We start from the raw sequence: 15,823 nt of genomic DNA, 5'->3' as shown, positions 1-15,823 counted from the left end.
CTTCTTAATAGTCCTATATACAAAAGACACCGTGCAGAGTATGGTACGTACAAAGAAACTGCATGCAATTTGAAAGAACAAAATCCTTTAGCTTTGCCCTATAAATACTATACTACTGTGTCCTTGAGTTCCACCAAAGCAAACAAACAGGTGATCGCTTTATACTGAATCAGGGTTTTTACATTCTTTAGAAAAAAACAGAATGGGTGTCATTACTTTCTCCGAGGAATACACTTACTCTATCCCTCCAGCAAGGCTGTTCAAGGCCTCGGTTCTTGACTCTCACTACCTGTTTCCCAAGCTCTTGCCACAAGCTTTCAAAAGCATTGAAATTCTCCAAGGCAATGGAGGAACTGGAAGGATCAAGCAAATCAACCTTGCAGAAGGCAAGAGCCAATTCTAGCTTATTCTGTTCTAATTTAACTTGTTCAAGATTTCACATTATATTTAGTTGCATGTGAGAGATCTTATCATAGAAATGACGGTATTACTCGTAGAAAACACAAGTTGATAGTCCTCAGGAACACGTTGCTTTTCAAATTTTACATATTAAAATGTGAGCATTCATACATTCTAATGATCTGCAGCAATTTTATGCAAGTCATCATTGTTGTGACATAAATATGTTGAATTCCCATTCAATCATCCCTCTAGTTCGTGTACGTTTTTTCACATCTTTAAGTTTCCTTTCCATGGACATGCATTGCAGGAAAGAATGTCAGTTATTTAAAGTATAAGATTGATGAGCTTAATGAGGAGACATACACCTACAATTACACATTGATTGAAGGTGATGCCTTGTCTGCAAATCTTGAGAAAATCAGTTACGAAGTGAAATTTGAAACATCACCCAGTGGCGGTACAGTTGCCAAGATGACAAACACGTAATGCACGGTGGGAGATTTTGCAATTAAAGAGGAGGAAGTTAAGGCTGGCAAAGAGAAGGCCTTAGGAATGTACAAGGCAGTGGAGGCCTACCTGGTCCAACATCCTGATGTCTATGCTTAGCAGTACAAGTCCAGAAAACTTCAGAAAAATGGCACTAGGTTTCAAATTGTTCAGATTGTCCTGCTTATCTGAGTTATGTTGATCAGCTTAGGATTAAGAACTCCATCAACTAAGAATGTCCCTTGCTCTCTTGAACATTCTGTCAAACTTAATTGTATGCTTCTCTTGTACCACTATGTCATGTTTCCGGATTTATGTATTTGTCCCTCCTACTACATCAATAATATTTACTTTGTTTCTACTACGTTTGCTTGATAACTAAAATAAGCACTTTTTCTTCCACTTGCTTCCCATCAGCACCATATAATCATGCATTTACCATGGGACGGGTTGTGGGGAAGGGGGCGAAGGAGATTTAAGACAGGCAGAAGGTGAAACTGATGAGAATCCAAGATCGTACAAAAGGTGAGGGAGTGCTCACCTTTGAGACTAGTTTGTTCCTCTGAGACTGGAAAGTAGCCAGAATGAACTTGCACTAGAACCATGTATATATAACACCAATAATAATGAATTAAAGACAAATATCAATTCAACAAGCCTTCTACGAGGCAGCCAATAAATAACAGTAACAAATTACATGCAAATTGAGCCAGAGGCAGCCAATGGTTAAGGATGAGAATGTACCATGGCCAGCATTACAACTATCCTTAGAAAAAATATGGTCTTACGTGTAGCCTTTTTTGCATGGATCCTGACAAAACTGTGTAACATTCAAAATTTGCAAGTAATGTTAGCAATGATGCCCCAGCTCAAAGAATTAGAAAAAGGAGCAAGCGGAACTTTTTCAGTGATTTTCCCTTTTATGACAAAGCAATAGGTTGTTCTCCTTCCATTTCAGATATCACAATTAGATGATCAATCAATTGAAGAGATAACGGTTCTGACTTGGGAACTGGGTTGATAACCTGCAGTAAAGAATGTATTAGCCTTAGCCTGAAAGTGTTTTTTTCCATTTGGACAAACAAATCAGACAGTATACCTTCTTGTTGTTTTTCATGTAGCCAATGGCAACTTCTCCCCGCAAGTTGGCTCTTTCAGCAAGCTCCGCAAATGAGGGGTTCTCCCCACTTTGCATGTAGAGACTAATATCCTAAAAAATAAAAAGCATGTCAAGAAAGTTAGTGTTCGATTCCTGGATATAGAATAAGAAAAACTAGTTTCATCACTCAGAAGTTCTCAATAGAGTCAAAGTCCTAGATTTAAGGGGTATGGTGACAACCACCACCAGCTGCTCTCTCAACGAGCTATTAGATTTGATTCTAGTTAGTGCAAGAACAACACCACCAAGCTCAATCTAGAATTGGCTATATCAAATACAAGACGAATGAATAATTTAGTGTTTTGTGCAGAATTATATGCTTTCTTACGACTTTATCATGGCTCATCCCTAAAACAACAACTTAGAGCAATTTCATAAATGTAAATGTTTCTATTGCCAAGAGTTACCTTGACGTATATTTCATCTCCCTCAGCATTCAGAATATCCTTCCAAACCTCATTCAATTCATTGTTTTCTGCCACTGCCATTTCCAAAGAATCTTATGACCATGAGTAGATATATTGTTGAGAAACATTCTCTTTTTTCTTCAAAGTCCAACTAAGTTAAGAACATTCTTTGAGCTACAGACAGAACTGATAACCTTGAGCTGTTACAAGGCTCATTACTTCTTCCGCTGCAATATAAGTGAGGGATGGCTTGATTCTTGTAATCTGTGAGCTCAGAAGATTCAGTTTCGCCAAACTATAAAGACAATTCTTTATGTTGACAATTTGCATATATTTTTGCTCTAACCAGCAACACAAGGAAAATACCTGTTTCCCCAATTTTGAGTCAACAATTTCTGCAACTAGGTTATGTACCTAATAGTTATGCAGCAATTAGACAATTGCAGTATCTGAAGCAGACGACATAGCTCAGTGCTATAATAGAACACAAAAAATTAAACATGATGAGAAATGATAAGAGGATGCTCTTCTTTTAATCCTTCACAAATAGTAAAACTGTGTGGAGGATATGCAAACTCATTTTATCCCTTAGGCAGCTCCCAATAAAATTTACCAGACCCTTCTCATTCTATTTTCTGAAAAGGGGCTGCTACTTAAATTAGTATAAGATGATTACTAAATGTATTTCAGCCCCGTTCTTGATGGATGACACACATCCACAGGCAAAGTTAGCTGTTCTCTGTTGACTCTAAGAAGAAAATAGGTGCGTGGGTTTCCCAACATTGCAAAGACACACAGAGAGAAGAACAGTGACATTAAAGTTCCATGTGGCTTATATAAAACAACTACTAGAGGTGCAGATACAAATAAAGCAATCTAGTAGCCATATTTGCAATCACCATCAAGACAAAGATATTGATTTAAGTTCCTAATGCACATTGAATGAACAAAAGAATACAAAGGCTAGTAGCATCACATGTATGGAACTATGTTATGTGTTGGTTGTTCACGAATCATTTCGAGTTGCATCTTTGTTTTTTCTGTATCATTGAGTACTCATAAAGTAGATATCTATACCATAGTAATTCTGACAAATTCAATCTCAACTGACAGCAAATTTTCCATAAGTTCCTGGAGATGAATAAATGGTTGTATAACCATGTTTTATAGGATTTCTATGCAAGAAAGATTTAGTCTCATAGAGGGCAACGATGTTTACGAGAAGAGCTACGTGAGAGAACTTACATTTACTCCAAACTTGTTGCAGATAGTTTCAGCAAGAAGGAGAGAATATGCAGAATGCTTGTCTGCCTTGGCTGGCTCTGAACCGAGAGGAAAAAGTTTTTGTAATACCATCTCAATCTTCAACCAAATGAATATCACAAGCCATTACCTCCAAGTAGCCACTCTCTATCTGATATTACAACAATGGAAAAGGGAATATCTTCATCTTTCTTAAAAGATTTCCAAATGTTTGTGATGGTATCCTTTAGAGTGTCATAGTCCATTGGGTTTCCAATCTGCCACATTAAAAATCTACATTTAATACCTTAAAAAAAAGGAACAGACAAGATCCAACTGAAGGCAAGAATTCAGTTTCCTCTAACTGGTACTCAAGACAAAAAGGTCTAAACATAAGACTGAGAGATACCCTGTGAGAGACTCGGACATGTTTTAGTTTCCCTTGGCCGGCAAGTTTGCTAGCCTTATTTCTGTCATCCATTGGCACATCTGACAAGACTTCCTACAGATAGGTAAACAAAGATGATAAATAAAAGCATAGAATTGAAAAACTTACCAAGTCTAAATTCAGAGGCATTGCATTAGTGCTTTCTGAAGTGATATTTAGTGACCTACCATGCCTTGTAACCAAGACAAGTTTCCAAGGAGATAAATGCCTAATGGGAAAACAATAGTTGCCATTCGGCTAAAAATTGATGAGTTGCTTATAACAACTGAGAAAAGGTCATTTAGCTGATGATAAGCAATAAAAGAGTAAGGGGACAAGTTAGCAGAAAATTTTGGAACAAATTTCTTTATCATACCATCCTGTATTGCTATAACATGGTATTATAACACATGAAATACTTGGACAAGATAACTGAAAAGAAGCAGGACATCTCATCAAACAGAAAAGGCAGTCATCATGCTGTTGCAAATGATTTTGGGGATTGAAAAATTTCTCAACAAAAGAATCTCATAATTCCACCTGAACTATTTCTCAATGCTGAAGTTTTTTATTATTTGTGTAACAGTTTGTATTTAGAACCTTCGATACTTCTTTAGAGAGCTACGTACTCTTTATTTTAAAATAATAGGTAAATTTTGGTAACTTAAACATCATATATTCCACATTTACACAGTGTCACTATAAAACCTAAAAATGAAGAGGAAAAATATTTCGCAGACACTACTGCAAAGGTTAACCCAGTCTGTTACAACAAAGAAGGCACTTTCCTAAATGTTGTGATTGAGAATCAACAGCTAACTGCAAATAGCATATATGACACCATCCTGCTAAAGAACAGCAACACATACCAATACACTTCCAGGGCCTAGATAGTTGTCATATTCTTTAATCATTTCCACTACATCAGGGCGCCATCCAAGCATTAATATGCATTCTTTGGGTCCTAGCGACCAGTCAGATGCCTGCAGGAATAAGTTTAAAGAATAATTCAGACAAAAAGACTCAACATGTGTAACATCACCAATATTTTTCTCGGGATGGAATACCTTTGACCCTGATTTTGATCGTTTTGCTATCTTCCCAAGCCTTGCTTTTGTAATCTCAAAGGCCTGACTAAGGGACCTACCATCCTTCTTATGAGTTTCAGGATCTGGGAGAGTGTTATCATCTTCATCAAGACCACTTGATATTGCAAGTCGAGGTTTTTTCTTCCCATGAATGGGTGAAATAAACAAAACCTGCAAATGTATAACATAGAATTTTGGAGGGCAAAGATGCTTATAAATTCGAACATCCCATCAAAAACTAACATAAAAATCAAGCTAATAAGTCAAACACCTCAAAACTTGCAAACAAACTCTGTTCCCTCTGCAGCTATGAGGTCAGGGTTTAATAATGTGTAGAGAAATAAATGATTACTGCATGATGAAAAAATTGATTTTCAGCACATGGGTACTACAGAGGCTAGGCAGCTGCTTTCTTACTGCACTGCTTGATAGATACTACAGAATATTTGTGTCACCTCAAGGATCACAATACAGTCAGCAGTTTGTGGTGATCAAGTCTCTATAAGTTTTGTGAAAGAAGGAAAAGTTGTAAGTGTAAATTATTGCAGTCAACATGACAAGGGCCAATACCACAACTTTTGGTCCTGTGATATGCCAGAGCCTGATTGTATTTAAGAAGTACAAATATTTATTCTTGACTGCTAAAAATACGTTACATGTAAATAATTGATGTCAACATTGTTTCATTATTATCCTTTGATAAGCCAAAGTTGGTTCTATTTCACAAGGCACAAGATCAACTTTTGAATTCAAATATGAAATGACCTTGTGGAAGATATGCCTTCTAATGCTTCTTTGAACAAGGATAATTTTATGATTGCAGAGAATGTATTGCAAAAAGAATTTATATTGTGTACAATCTTCACATACTTTATCATTTTGTAGTAGAACTTCATCATCGTTTGGGTGGAAATGTATCTTCCCATTTCGATAAAGACCACAGACAACAGCCTGAGGGACAATGATAAACAAATCAAGTAAATCCAAGAAGCCATAAGAAAAAAAAGGAAAAAAACTGCACAAAATCATTAGAAGGGTTGACCTCCTGGAATCCACATCTTAATTGCCTATACTTTAGTCCCACTAGATCTGGTAAACAGTGAAGGTTAAAAACATTTTCTGCAAAAGGTACACAAGCAATTAAAATTCAGCAAGACTCTGTTCATAATGTTGGGGGATGAAAATCATGAATATGGATGACAAAAATCGATGAAACACAGAATACATTGGACAAAATGTGATTGCAGCAGTTTAAGAAACAACTTTAAGTTGCCAAGAAAGTGAAAATTCTATCGTGCAATGGTCAGTCGATGACGAGCTTTGATGAAAAGAATTACAAAAAGACAATCAAACGGAAGCCATCCATGAAACATAAAGGGTGTTCAAACTTTTGCAACATGTATCAAGAGATATTCATCCATTATACAAAATATACAGTTGAAACAGATTCCCTTGCATCTAAAAAATAGTCATACCTCACAGGTGTAGAGTGGCAAGGGCAAGAGATTTATTATTTTGCACTTGAATCAATTGATAAGTAGCAGTACAAAATTATATGGGGACTCAAACTGATTTTGGGATACAACAAAAAGATATGGCACAGTAGCAGCATGCAGACTTTTAGGCTCCATCTATGACTACCAGTCTATTAAGCCAAACGACAAAATTTCGATCACGCATAAATTACATGTCAACCACACCAGATGTGCTGGAAATATCATGCCTTGACAAAACACTCAAGGGAATTAACATTTAATGAGAAGTTGTACGGTACTTCGGTAATTAAGAAGGTGTCTGTATATCTTAATGAGTCCTTTCTGCCGAGAGCACTGAACAAATAATTTGGATGCAACATTTTCTACAGGCTCCACTTTCAATCCTGAGATTGATTTCAAAAGTTCACACGTGTTGGAACTTGAAACCTGCATTTCATTGAAGCAAAAGAATTAGCTCTAACACTTCAAATGATAAATCTTTGAAGGAGCACATCAGAACTGACCCCCTAGTATCATACCTCAACTATTGTGGGAACAGAGGACATTTCTTGAAGCGGTTGAAGTGCAAGGACAGAAAGAAATGCATCTGTATCAACTTCATATCTAGTAAAATGAAATGGAGACATCACTAAAGATATTTTTTTACCCAAGAAAAACTAAATGTGGTGACAAAATCTTAATTCTCGTTTAAGTAACATAATCCATGGTGGTACAGAGATAGATTAGTATGAAAAATAAGTACCAACAAATAGATAGTGACTAGTAACAGTTTGTCTGCGGACTAATGTCCACTATTTGGTTATTAAAGAGTTCCACCCATTTCAAAAGCCAAATACTAATTGCCTCTTTGGTTAATATGTTAAAATGACCAAGCTTTGATGAATCTGAATTCAAACTTGGTTATCGTTGGCCTTACAGTCAAGTAAAGCAAGTAGCTGTATATTACTTCAGACAAAGTAATAGATAAATTTTAATTCATTTACAGATTAATCATTACAAATCAGAATGACTAGCTGCTAAATATCCAACCAAATGACAAACAAAATTACCAAAAAAAAAGGTTAGAGGGAAAAGGAGTTGTTTCAGTAATTATACTCATCTGATGGACATCACTTTTTACCTATCGCCCTTTGTTGGCAATATGATGATGGCCCGTGCTTTGTTGGCTGCAGCTCTTTCAAATGATTTTGTCAAACTTAGACTGCAACTGCACCATCAGAAGTTACCGGTTGTTAGAATTGTAAGTAGGCAATGGGTCTATAGGCTATTCCAAAACACTTGTGTATTTAAAGAGAATAACGTGCTAAATGATAAAATACTTGCATCTATCTATTCCTCCTCTTTTACCCTTCAGATAAGCAAATTTTAGCTACCTATAAGCAAACTCCCTTCCTTTTCCATAGAAGTACAACACTTGAATAATGACAGCTCTGACGGCCATGAACAACCTTTCTCTGGGATGCCAAGATTGTCATATGCATGCAAGTTAGTGTAAAAAATAATTTGATAGATACCTCTTTGATAGGACATCTATGTGATTGAGATCTTTGGCAATGTTATCAGCTATTTTATCTATTTGCTTCCTTGGGAGATCAGATAAAAGAAGAATTCTCTGCCTCCTATACACATACACCAAAATGAATAATAATGCAGCACTACATCAAATATAGAGAAGACCATATAAAGGAGCATTACCTGGCATTTGCAGTACCTAAGCGAACAGCAAACTCATGGTATTTGTTTAGTTGCTTTAGTATAAAGGTGAGATGACTATTGATGCCGCATATAATTATATGATCAGTCTCTAAAACTTGCATTTGTGCCCCCTCTCTTAATGTTTGCATCTTACCCTGTCCAAAGGGTAGTCAGAAAGATGCCATTTGGAAATTAACTTTAGGAAACTTGAAATTGTTACAACAGCTTACCCTAAATTGCTCTGTCATTGTGCTTAATAAGCGAGAATAGAACAGTATGCCCCAAATAGCGAGAACAAAGCCGATGATACGTTCTATTCGTGTTCTTTGCTGCAGTAAAAGCAAAAATCATATTATGACAATAACCACTGATACCTCATGGCATAGTTACAGCCTCTCAAATCAAATGAACCAAAAGAATTCACACTTTAAGATGTGTTGATGATGAACAAAGGCATGCCCAGGCCTCCCAAAAGCATTCCTCAAGAGATTGTTTGCTGCCCCTGTATATCTCCACAAGACATGTCTGTATTAGCAAAAGAACATGGGAAATCAAAATTGGGAGAGGGAATGATTCTACTACCCTACATGAGGAACTCATTCAGCAAAAAATATATTGTCAAGAATATTCAAAACAAATTTCAGATGGTAGAGAATACAGTGGCAAATAATAGACCAACTCAGAACCATATATTTAGGTTTTCCAACACAGCATCCTTAAAACAAGAAGTTTAAAGTACTTGAAACCAGTCCAGGTAAACAGATACCATTAACATAACTGGAACAACAAACAAATCAGATGAAAAATCGACTCAATCACAAACAAGAACCTGAAACTTATAGGATGGCAAATATCAGGGCCACTTTAACAAAGTAGGGTCCTCTAGCTAGAGTAATTCAAGCAAGCTCCAAATGCAGCTTGAGTTTAATTCTTCTGGAACTGAGTCTAGTCTCATATTATCTTAATCATATTGACCTTTTCTGCAGTTCTTGAACTCTAATTAACTGATTGACTAAATCTGCAGAATTTTCTACAACTTATATTCAAGCCTGGGTAATTTTTAAGAAGATCTAGCATAAGATTGGACACGTCAAGATGGAAGGAATTTTATTGAACATGGTTTTCCTACAAAAAGTTGTGGGGAACTATAAATAATTCATAATTAGTGATAGATGAATAATACAGTTGTCTTCTACTAGAACACTTCAAAAGAAAAAAAAAATCAGAGCTCTTTAAACTCAATTTAGATAAACAATCAATTTTCAATGTTACCACATCCTCATCAAAAAGAAGTAAGTACAAGGATGCTTAGCACAGTTGATTGAATTGATTTGAACCTTCAAAATTATAATATGAAATAATAATTGAGCAATTGTAACAAAATGACAGATAGGACATAGAAATCAAGCACATCTGACTGGGTGGCTTATACAGAAAAGATTCAGAATGAATATGGTACTCTACCTTGAGTTATAGAAGAGCAAACCACCAATGATGACAAATGACATACAAGATATAAGGAGCACGACGAAAAATCTGCATAACAGCAAAATTCCCAGTATCATGTAAAATGAAAAGATCAGTGAAACTAAAATGGATAAACAGCAACCTTCAGAATTCATCAGATAAAAAACGCTTGAACTGGCAAAATGACTTCATCAGATAAAAGGCATGAATTGGAATTTCATAGTTTCACAGGAATTGGAATTGGCATTAATTTCACAGTGAAACTAAAATGGATAAACAGCAACCTTCAGAATTCATCATATAAAAAACGCTTGAACTGGCAAAATGACTTCATCAGATAAAAGGCATAAATTGGAATTTCATAGTTTTTTGGCAGGTAATTCAACCCCTTTCATGATTATGCACAGTTTAGAAACCATTCCCAGCTTATTAACTTCTTTAGGAGTAAACTTAAACAGACTTTTGCATTGAGCTAACATGCATGTGCTCAAACATATTAACAATACTTAAACACCCAGAAGGGAATTGGAAATCTTTCATTAGGCCATACATGGTATGCTACAAAATAAATTGGCTGTAACAAAGTAAATAGCCTTAAGCAGGAAAACATATTTGGCTTCAAACTAAGCCAAAGGCCAACGATCTACTTTCTGGAGGAAAATAAGATATGTAGCTCATCCATTTTCCTAAAATTAATTAGTAGAACTTCCATGATCCTCTAAGCCAACATATACGAGATATTTGAGTGAAGTTCAAAGGAGGTGAGTGTAGAACTTACGTCGCAACATTTCTCTCAAGTTGCATGTTGAATAAATATATCAACCTTGACAAATTCCATCTGATATCTCGAAATGGAGGCAAAGAAACGTCCAATTGAAGAGGAGTTGGTTTACTCATGGAATTTGACATACAAGCAAAAGGTGAACTCTTAACCGGATATGTACAAATCATATAGAAGAATAACTGTTGTATCGCATTCAGCTTTACAGTGTTGGACAAGAACTCTATCAGTCTAGCTAGGGAAAAAGATGTCATGAATGCTAAAATAAGCTTAGCATGTTTACCCTGCACAAGCTGTAGCAAGAACCATCATCAGTTACATGATAGAATGTAGATCAACCAGTTAGAACTGCTTATCTTCCATATGGTGAAGCAGCTTAAGAAGGAGTGTAGTACAAGTAGAGCTGCGACCAGATGCATTCTTTTTCAAACTATTCACATAATAGACTCATTATTAGGTTTGACTTCAATCAAAAAGTGAACAATCCAGTATCAATTAAGTTATATCTATTGATCCCTGAGGGCACAAGGCAAGTTTAATTTCTTTATATCTTCATGCAAAAGTCTGAGAATTGAAACTCTAAACTGAAAAACCAGCAATTAGACCAGGATTTTCATTCTGTACAAATTTCAGAAGTATTAGCTTCCTTTTTCAATTTTATAAACAAGGAAACAGGAGTTCAGGAAGAACTTAATGAAACAAGTCCTAGAAATAGATTTTAACAAATGGACACAAGGCTAGGAGAAAGTTGGAGACTTTAAGGCCAGCAAATATAGTAACACATTCAACTCAAGCATAAAGATTAAGGCTTAACTGAATTCATGTTTAAATTCAAGACAGTCAGAATCTCCTGATCATCAGATTCTACTTGACTCAATTCAATTGCAGCCCTAAGGCCAGCTATAACCAGGTATCCCCAGACTGCAAACTTTTACATCTGAACAAGATAGCACATCAAGCGATGCATGACTTTCACCACCAAAGAACTATGCCTAAAGGCAATTACACAGTTTAAGATGCAAGAGCTTCAGATATTCCACTGTTTATACAGATTGTATGAATTAGATTACTATCCTGTACTTATTTCTTCCATTCAATGCATTCTTTCATCATTTTATGCTTCTGCTAGGTTCAGAATCTGTCACATTAAGCTTCCAGTTATTTATCCAGCATAAAATAGCTGCATTTTGCCAGAGTTTATAAGACAAAAATGCAAAGATTTCTGCTTTTTAGCTTTAGCTTCCATGAGATCTCGTAGCATATAAGATTTGTCTCCTCTTAACAAATTGTGAGAAGCAAGGGAAGAAGGTAGGGATGGCAAGGATGAAGGAAATATCAGCAATTAAAAATCTCAGCACGCTGCATTACATTTCTGCAAATGATCCTTTTCTGCTAAGGCTTAATATACTTTATCAATATGCTATGAAAGTACAGATGATTCCTCTGTAGCTAAGTCTTCATTCTTATCTCCTCATAGAGGCATTTATCTTTTAACCTCGGTCTTTCATTTTGGATTATGGATATAATGATATCCCTTGCTCTTCCACTAAGCATATTTCTATTGTCTCTTTATGTCCACATCCTTTCTTTTCCTAAGCTTCCCCCAGTCTAAAGAACAAATGTTATGCCTGCAATGAAATCTGGGTAGCCAGAAACCCTCTGATGAGCAAGTACTGACTAAGCGATTTGAATGGAAGTACCTGAAAGACAAAAAGATTGTGTTTTCACAGTTTTAAAGCTCTAGGAAACCGCGGAACATGCACCTGAAAAATACTTTGGATTTCCGTCTTTGAGAATCTATCACTAACTTTATTCAAATCAGTTATATTTACTGAAGGATCCAACTCCCTATGTTTCATATGGCAACTGATCTTCCATTTCCCTAGCAACAAATAACAACAATCGTCAGTAAAGAGAAAACGACTGATCAAAATTACTCAGATCAAGAACAATAGCAATTGCAAAGCATTCATTCAATGAAGGCATGGAAGTTGTAAACTGTAAACCCCTGCGTAATCTTCTACACAATTACATAGACAGTGTCTGTCATACAAAAAAAGAATGTCACAGACAATGGCCACGTGGTCACAAAAAACCCAATCAAGATTACAAATTAGAGGAATTTTCCAGCACACAAGCATGAACAAATCTGGAAAACCAGGTGCTACGTATGTTCTGGTATAACTATTGTCTAGATAGTAAGTAAAAAGTAAGAGTAAATCTTTCCTACACTGACGGTGTATACACTATCATTGTTGGATTCATTACATGTGTACAAAAGTTGAATTTCAAATTCAAATTTTGCATAGTTGTTATTTATCCAATATTGACAGTGTATACACTGTCAGTGTAGGAAAGATTAATCCAAAAAGTAATGCACACATCCATCGTTGAAAATCCACAACTAACATGCAAAACTCACCGTCTTCACTTAATAGCAAGTAACCTGGGCAAAAAGCTGAAGGAAGGTTGCACCTGCAGGAGTATGGCATTGAGTTTCATAAATATTATTACCCCCAAAAGAAAGCTAATGATTTCCAAAATCAAAATATAATACATGCACTTAACAAAGAAACTTTTCCTCTGTCTGGAATCAGTGACACAGAAACACTACACTCTTTTAAGACCACAGATTAAGAAGTTCCTTCATCTTATTAGTTTAAGCACATTTTGTCCATTAGCCTCAACCAAAAATTAATGCTCCAGATATCAGCACACTAGAGTAAAGAACAGATGTTATATAAAAACGCAAGAAATTTAACTGATGGATGCAAATTCACCAGCTGCAACATAATTAAGACAAATTTACGAACAGCTAAGAATCCCACAAAATTGCAATTACAACAGAGTATCTTTTGTTGCTTTTCATTAATTCCGCATACAAAAGGATGTCTGCAACTAAATCTCACTTCTTTTCATCTTCTTTTTGTCTTCTCTCTAGTCTAGCTATAGTGGTGCTATGCTTTGTGCAGTGCAAGAGGCTTAGAGTAGAGCCCCAATAGCACCTCAATAACACAATGAATTTCTCAAGTATCTGAAAGAAAAACAAAACTCAATGAAAATGTCTGGCAATGTCATTGCTGTCAAATAAAGATTGCATTCTCTATACTATACAGTTGAATTGTCATCTTTTTTCCAGGATATTTTGGAGGAAAATACAAGACTTCTGTCAAGTAGATTGAGTTCCATTGAAATGTCAAATAAAACAGTAATGGAGGTGAAAAAACCACCTTATGAGATGAATGAAGAAAAAAGGAAAAAAAATTAATCTATATCTTTTATTCAGAGAGTTACTAGAATTCTAAAAGCAATAACTTTGCTCCACATTGTGCCTTCCTCAGGAATTCTTATCATTAGTCATTCTTGGCTTTTTCAGCTGCCTACTCAGGCAATTGATCATTAGTGATGACTTCACAGTATTTTTAGCCATTGCCCAAAACCCCAGCAAATAAGCTGCCATTCGTCTAGAAAGTTCAAAAACGTTGCGGAAAATTACTATCATACCATTTCATCAAGCAAACCAAACTCATGATCCAAATGCCAGATGAAAAGTTCAAACAAGTTGATAGCATTAAACATTCATATGAACTCAAAACACGACAATTACATGGGACGGAAGAGTACAAAAAACAAGAACAGAAAGAAAAACATTACATGTACTATCTTGCATAAAAAAAATTTAAAAGAATCTTTATCTGGTATTCAACATAAACAAGACTTCAACTTTATATGTTTCCATTAGATACAGCACAAATGTACTTGATCAAACAAATGCATGCATTCAATCATAACCAGAAAAAATTTCTTACTAATAAAATATAGAACAATCTGAAGAATCAGAATTCAATCCAAATGGCTCACCTCCTTAATCGAGAAATCTTGGTCAATCTTGGCTTTGGTGTTAAAAAACATGGCCCTGTGCTATACAAGGGAAGGTGCAGCATCCCTTTTGCTTATTTCTCTCGACAGAATTTGTTTCTGAATAAAATGAACTAAGAGGAGGACTGAGGCAGTTTTCTGGAATTTGTAGTCGCTGACTCAGAGACAGTTTACTGTTTCATTTTTGTGATGTAAAGTGAAAGAACCCAGAAAGTGTTCTGCCTTTTATTACATGAAAAAAGATTACAAGTCCTAGAAGATTACAATTGACTGATCTCCAAACATGAAAAGAAAAAAGAGTCTTTTTTGTCTTACGGTGAAAAGAAAAGGGTTTACCTCATTTTATTTGATGTTAGCATTGATGCACCACCGACAAGGATTAAAAAAAGTAGTGATTAGATGTGAATCATGAGAGAGTTTTGATAAAATTTTTAATTTTTTGCTTGTATTTTTTTTTTGAGCATGGATTTTATGGACAAATAAGGAGCTTGTATAATGACATAGAGATTGATGGGTTGAAATTGATCTATTTGAATTTTGCGGGCTTAAAATTAGTTTTTTTGAGAAAAATTAAAGGGACACTAAGGATCCACGTCATATACACGTATTGGATTATTGTAGATAATACCTTTTTTGTTATTTGAGATACAACGGTAAATATACAATTTGAACCTATAGCGTAGAAGGTAAGGACAAGCAAATTATCCGCTAACTCGAAACCCGTCATGTTCGATCTGATCCAAAATTTAAGATATTCAATTTGTGATCCGATCAAAAGAGAGTCGAATACTCAATAGGATGTGGGACGGGTTAGGATTAAATAATTAAAAACCCACAGGTACACGATCCACTCCATATATATATATATATATATATATATATATATACATACATTTTTTTATTTTTTATTTTTATATGCATACTATAGAGTAATATTTTTAAAACTAAATAAGCACTTTCATTGAATAAATTGCATTGCAAATATAAGAGACTATAGTTTATTTACAAGATTCATTTTGTAGAGATTATGATCTTATGTTTTATAAACAAAAATTTAATTAATGTAGAATATATATTCAAAAAAATGTGTTTTTTATTTCAAACTTTTATTGATTTTGAATTTTTTAAAAAATTTTCCTTTATCTTGTATTTTCTTTGCATGCTTGTTCCTTGGTGAGAAACTTTTTTAAGAACAAAGTTTTTTATTAAAATTTTAGATGAATGTGTAAAATATAAAATTATATCAGTATAAATTTTTTTTAAAAAAAATTAAATGATAAGTGGAGTGGAGCAA

The 15,823-nt window shown here is 35.0% G+C and overlaps 1 protein-coding gene and 1 pseudogene across 4 annotated transcripts; one reads left to right on the top strand and one right to left on the bottom strand.

Annotated features, from left to right (window-relative positions):
• The first annotated feature begins 49 nt into the window (after nucleotides 1–49).
• Nucleotides 50–1,203, top strand: LOC140038870 (major allergen Pru av 1-like; annotated as a pseudogene).
• A 333-nt stretch (nucleotides 1,204–1,536) lies between these two features.
• LOC140038868 (putative ion channel POLLUX-like 2) lies at nucleotides 1,537–14,998 on the bottom strand. Of its 4 annotated transcripts, XM_072084421.1 has the most exons (24): nucleotides 14,512–14,998; nucleotides 13,073–13,125; nucleotides 12,414–12,532; nucleotides 10,648–10,943; nucleotides 9,867–9,938; nucleotides 8,829–8,904; nucleotides 8,633–8,731; nucleotides 8,403–8,557; nucleotides 8,222–8,326; nucleotides 7,828–7,914; nucleotides 7,226–7,310; nucleotides 6,986–7,133; nucleotides 6,254–6,330; nucleotides 6,082–6,162; nucleotides 5,191–5,382; nucleotides 4,993–5,106; nucleotides 4,106–4,198; nucleotides 3,848–3,974; nucleotides 3,700–3,776; nucleotides 2,821–2,868; nucleotides 2,649–2,718; nucleotides 2,455–2,528; nucleotides 1,988–2,098; nucleotides 1,537–1,913 (listed from the first exon to the last, which is right to left on the bottom strand). In XM_072084421.1, the coding sequence occupies exons 1-24, from the start codon at nucleotides 14,592–14,594 to the stop codon at nucleotides 1,809–1,811; spliced, it is 2,547 nt and encodes an 848-aa protein (XP_071940522.1). In that variant the 5' UTR covers nucleotides 14,595–14,998; the 3' UTR covers nucleotides 1,537–1,808. The 4 variants fall into 4 exon arrangements, with proteins under 4 accessions (XP_071940522.1, XP_071940523.1, XP_071940525.1 ...); XM_072084422.1 differs by lacking the exon at nucleotides 13,073–13,125 and having other exon boundaries at nucleotides 14,512–14,996; XM_072084424.1 differs by lacking the exons at nucleotides 13,073–13,125; nucleotides 14,512–14,998 and having other exon boundaries at nucleotides 10,648–12,290.
• Between the last annotated feature and the right edge of the window lie 825 nt (nucleotides 14,999–15,823).

This window comes from Coffea arabica, chromosome 3e (assembly GCF_036785885.1).
Source record: "Coffea arabica cultivar ET-39 chromosome 3e, Coffea Arabica ET-39 HiFi, whole genome shotgun sequence".
Taxonomy (NCBI): Eukaryota; Viridiplantae; Streptophyta; class Magnoliopsida; order Gentianales; family Rubiaceae; genus Coffea; species Coffea arabica.
The sequence above is the reverse complement of the archived record's forward strand: the minus strand, read 5'-3'. Positions and strand labels throughout refer to the sequence as shown.

What these genes read in the sequence shown, in the direction of transcription:
- LOC140038868 (XM_072084421.1), bottom strand. Translation starts at nt 14,594, where the DNA reads ATGCTGCACCTTCCCTTGTATAGCACAGGGCCATGTTTTTTAACACCA. An exon ending in AAGATTTCTCGATTAAGGAG is followed by an intron (nt 13,126 to 14,511) that starts GTGAGCCATTTG and finishes ATACTCCTGCAG; the next exon opens with GTGCAACCTTCCTTCAGCTT. An exon ending in TAGGCCCTGGAAGTGTATTG is followed by an intron (nt 4,199 to 4,992) that starts GTATGTGTTGCT and finishes ACCTATCTGTAG; the next exon opens with GAAGTCTTGTCAGATGTGCC.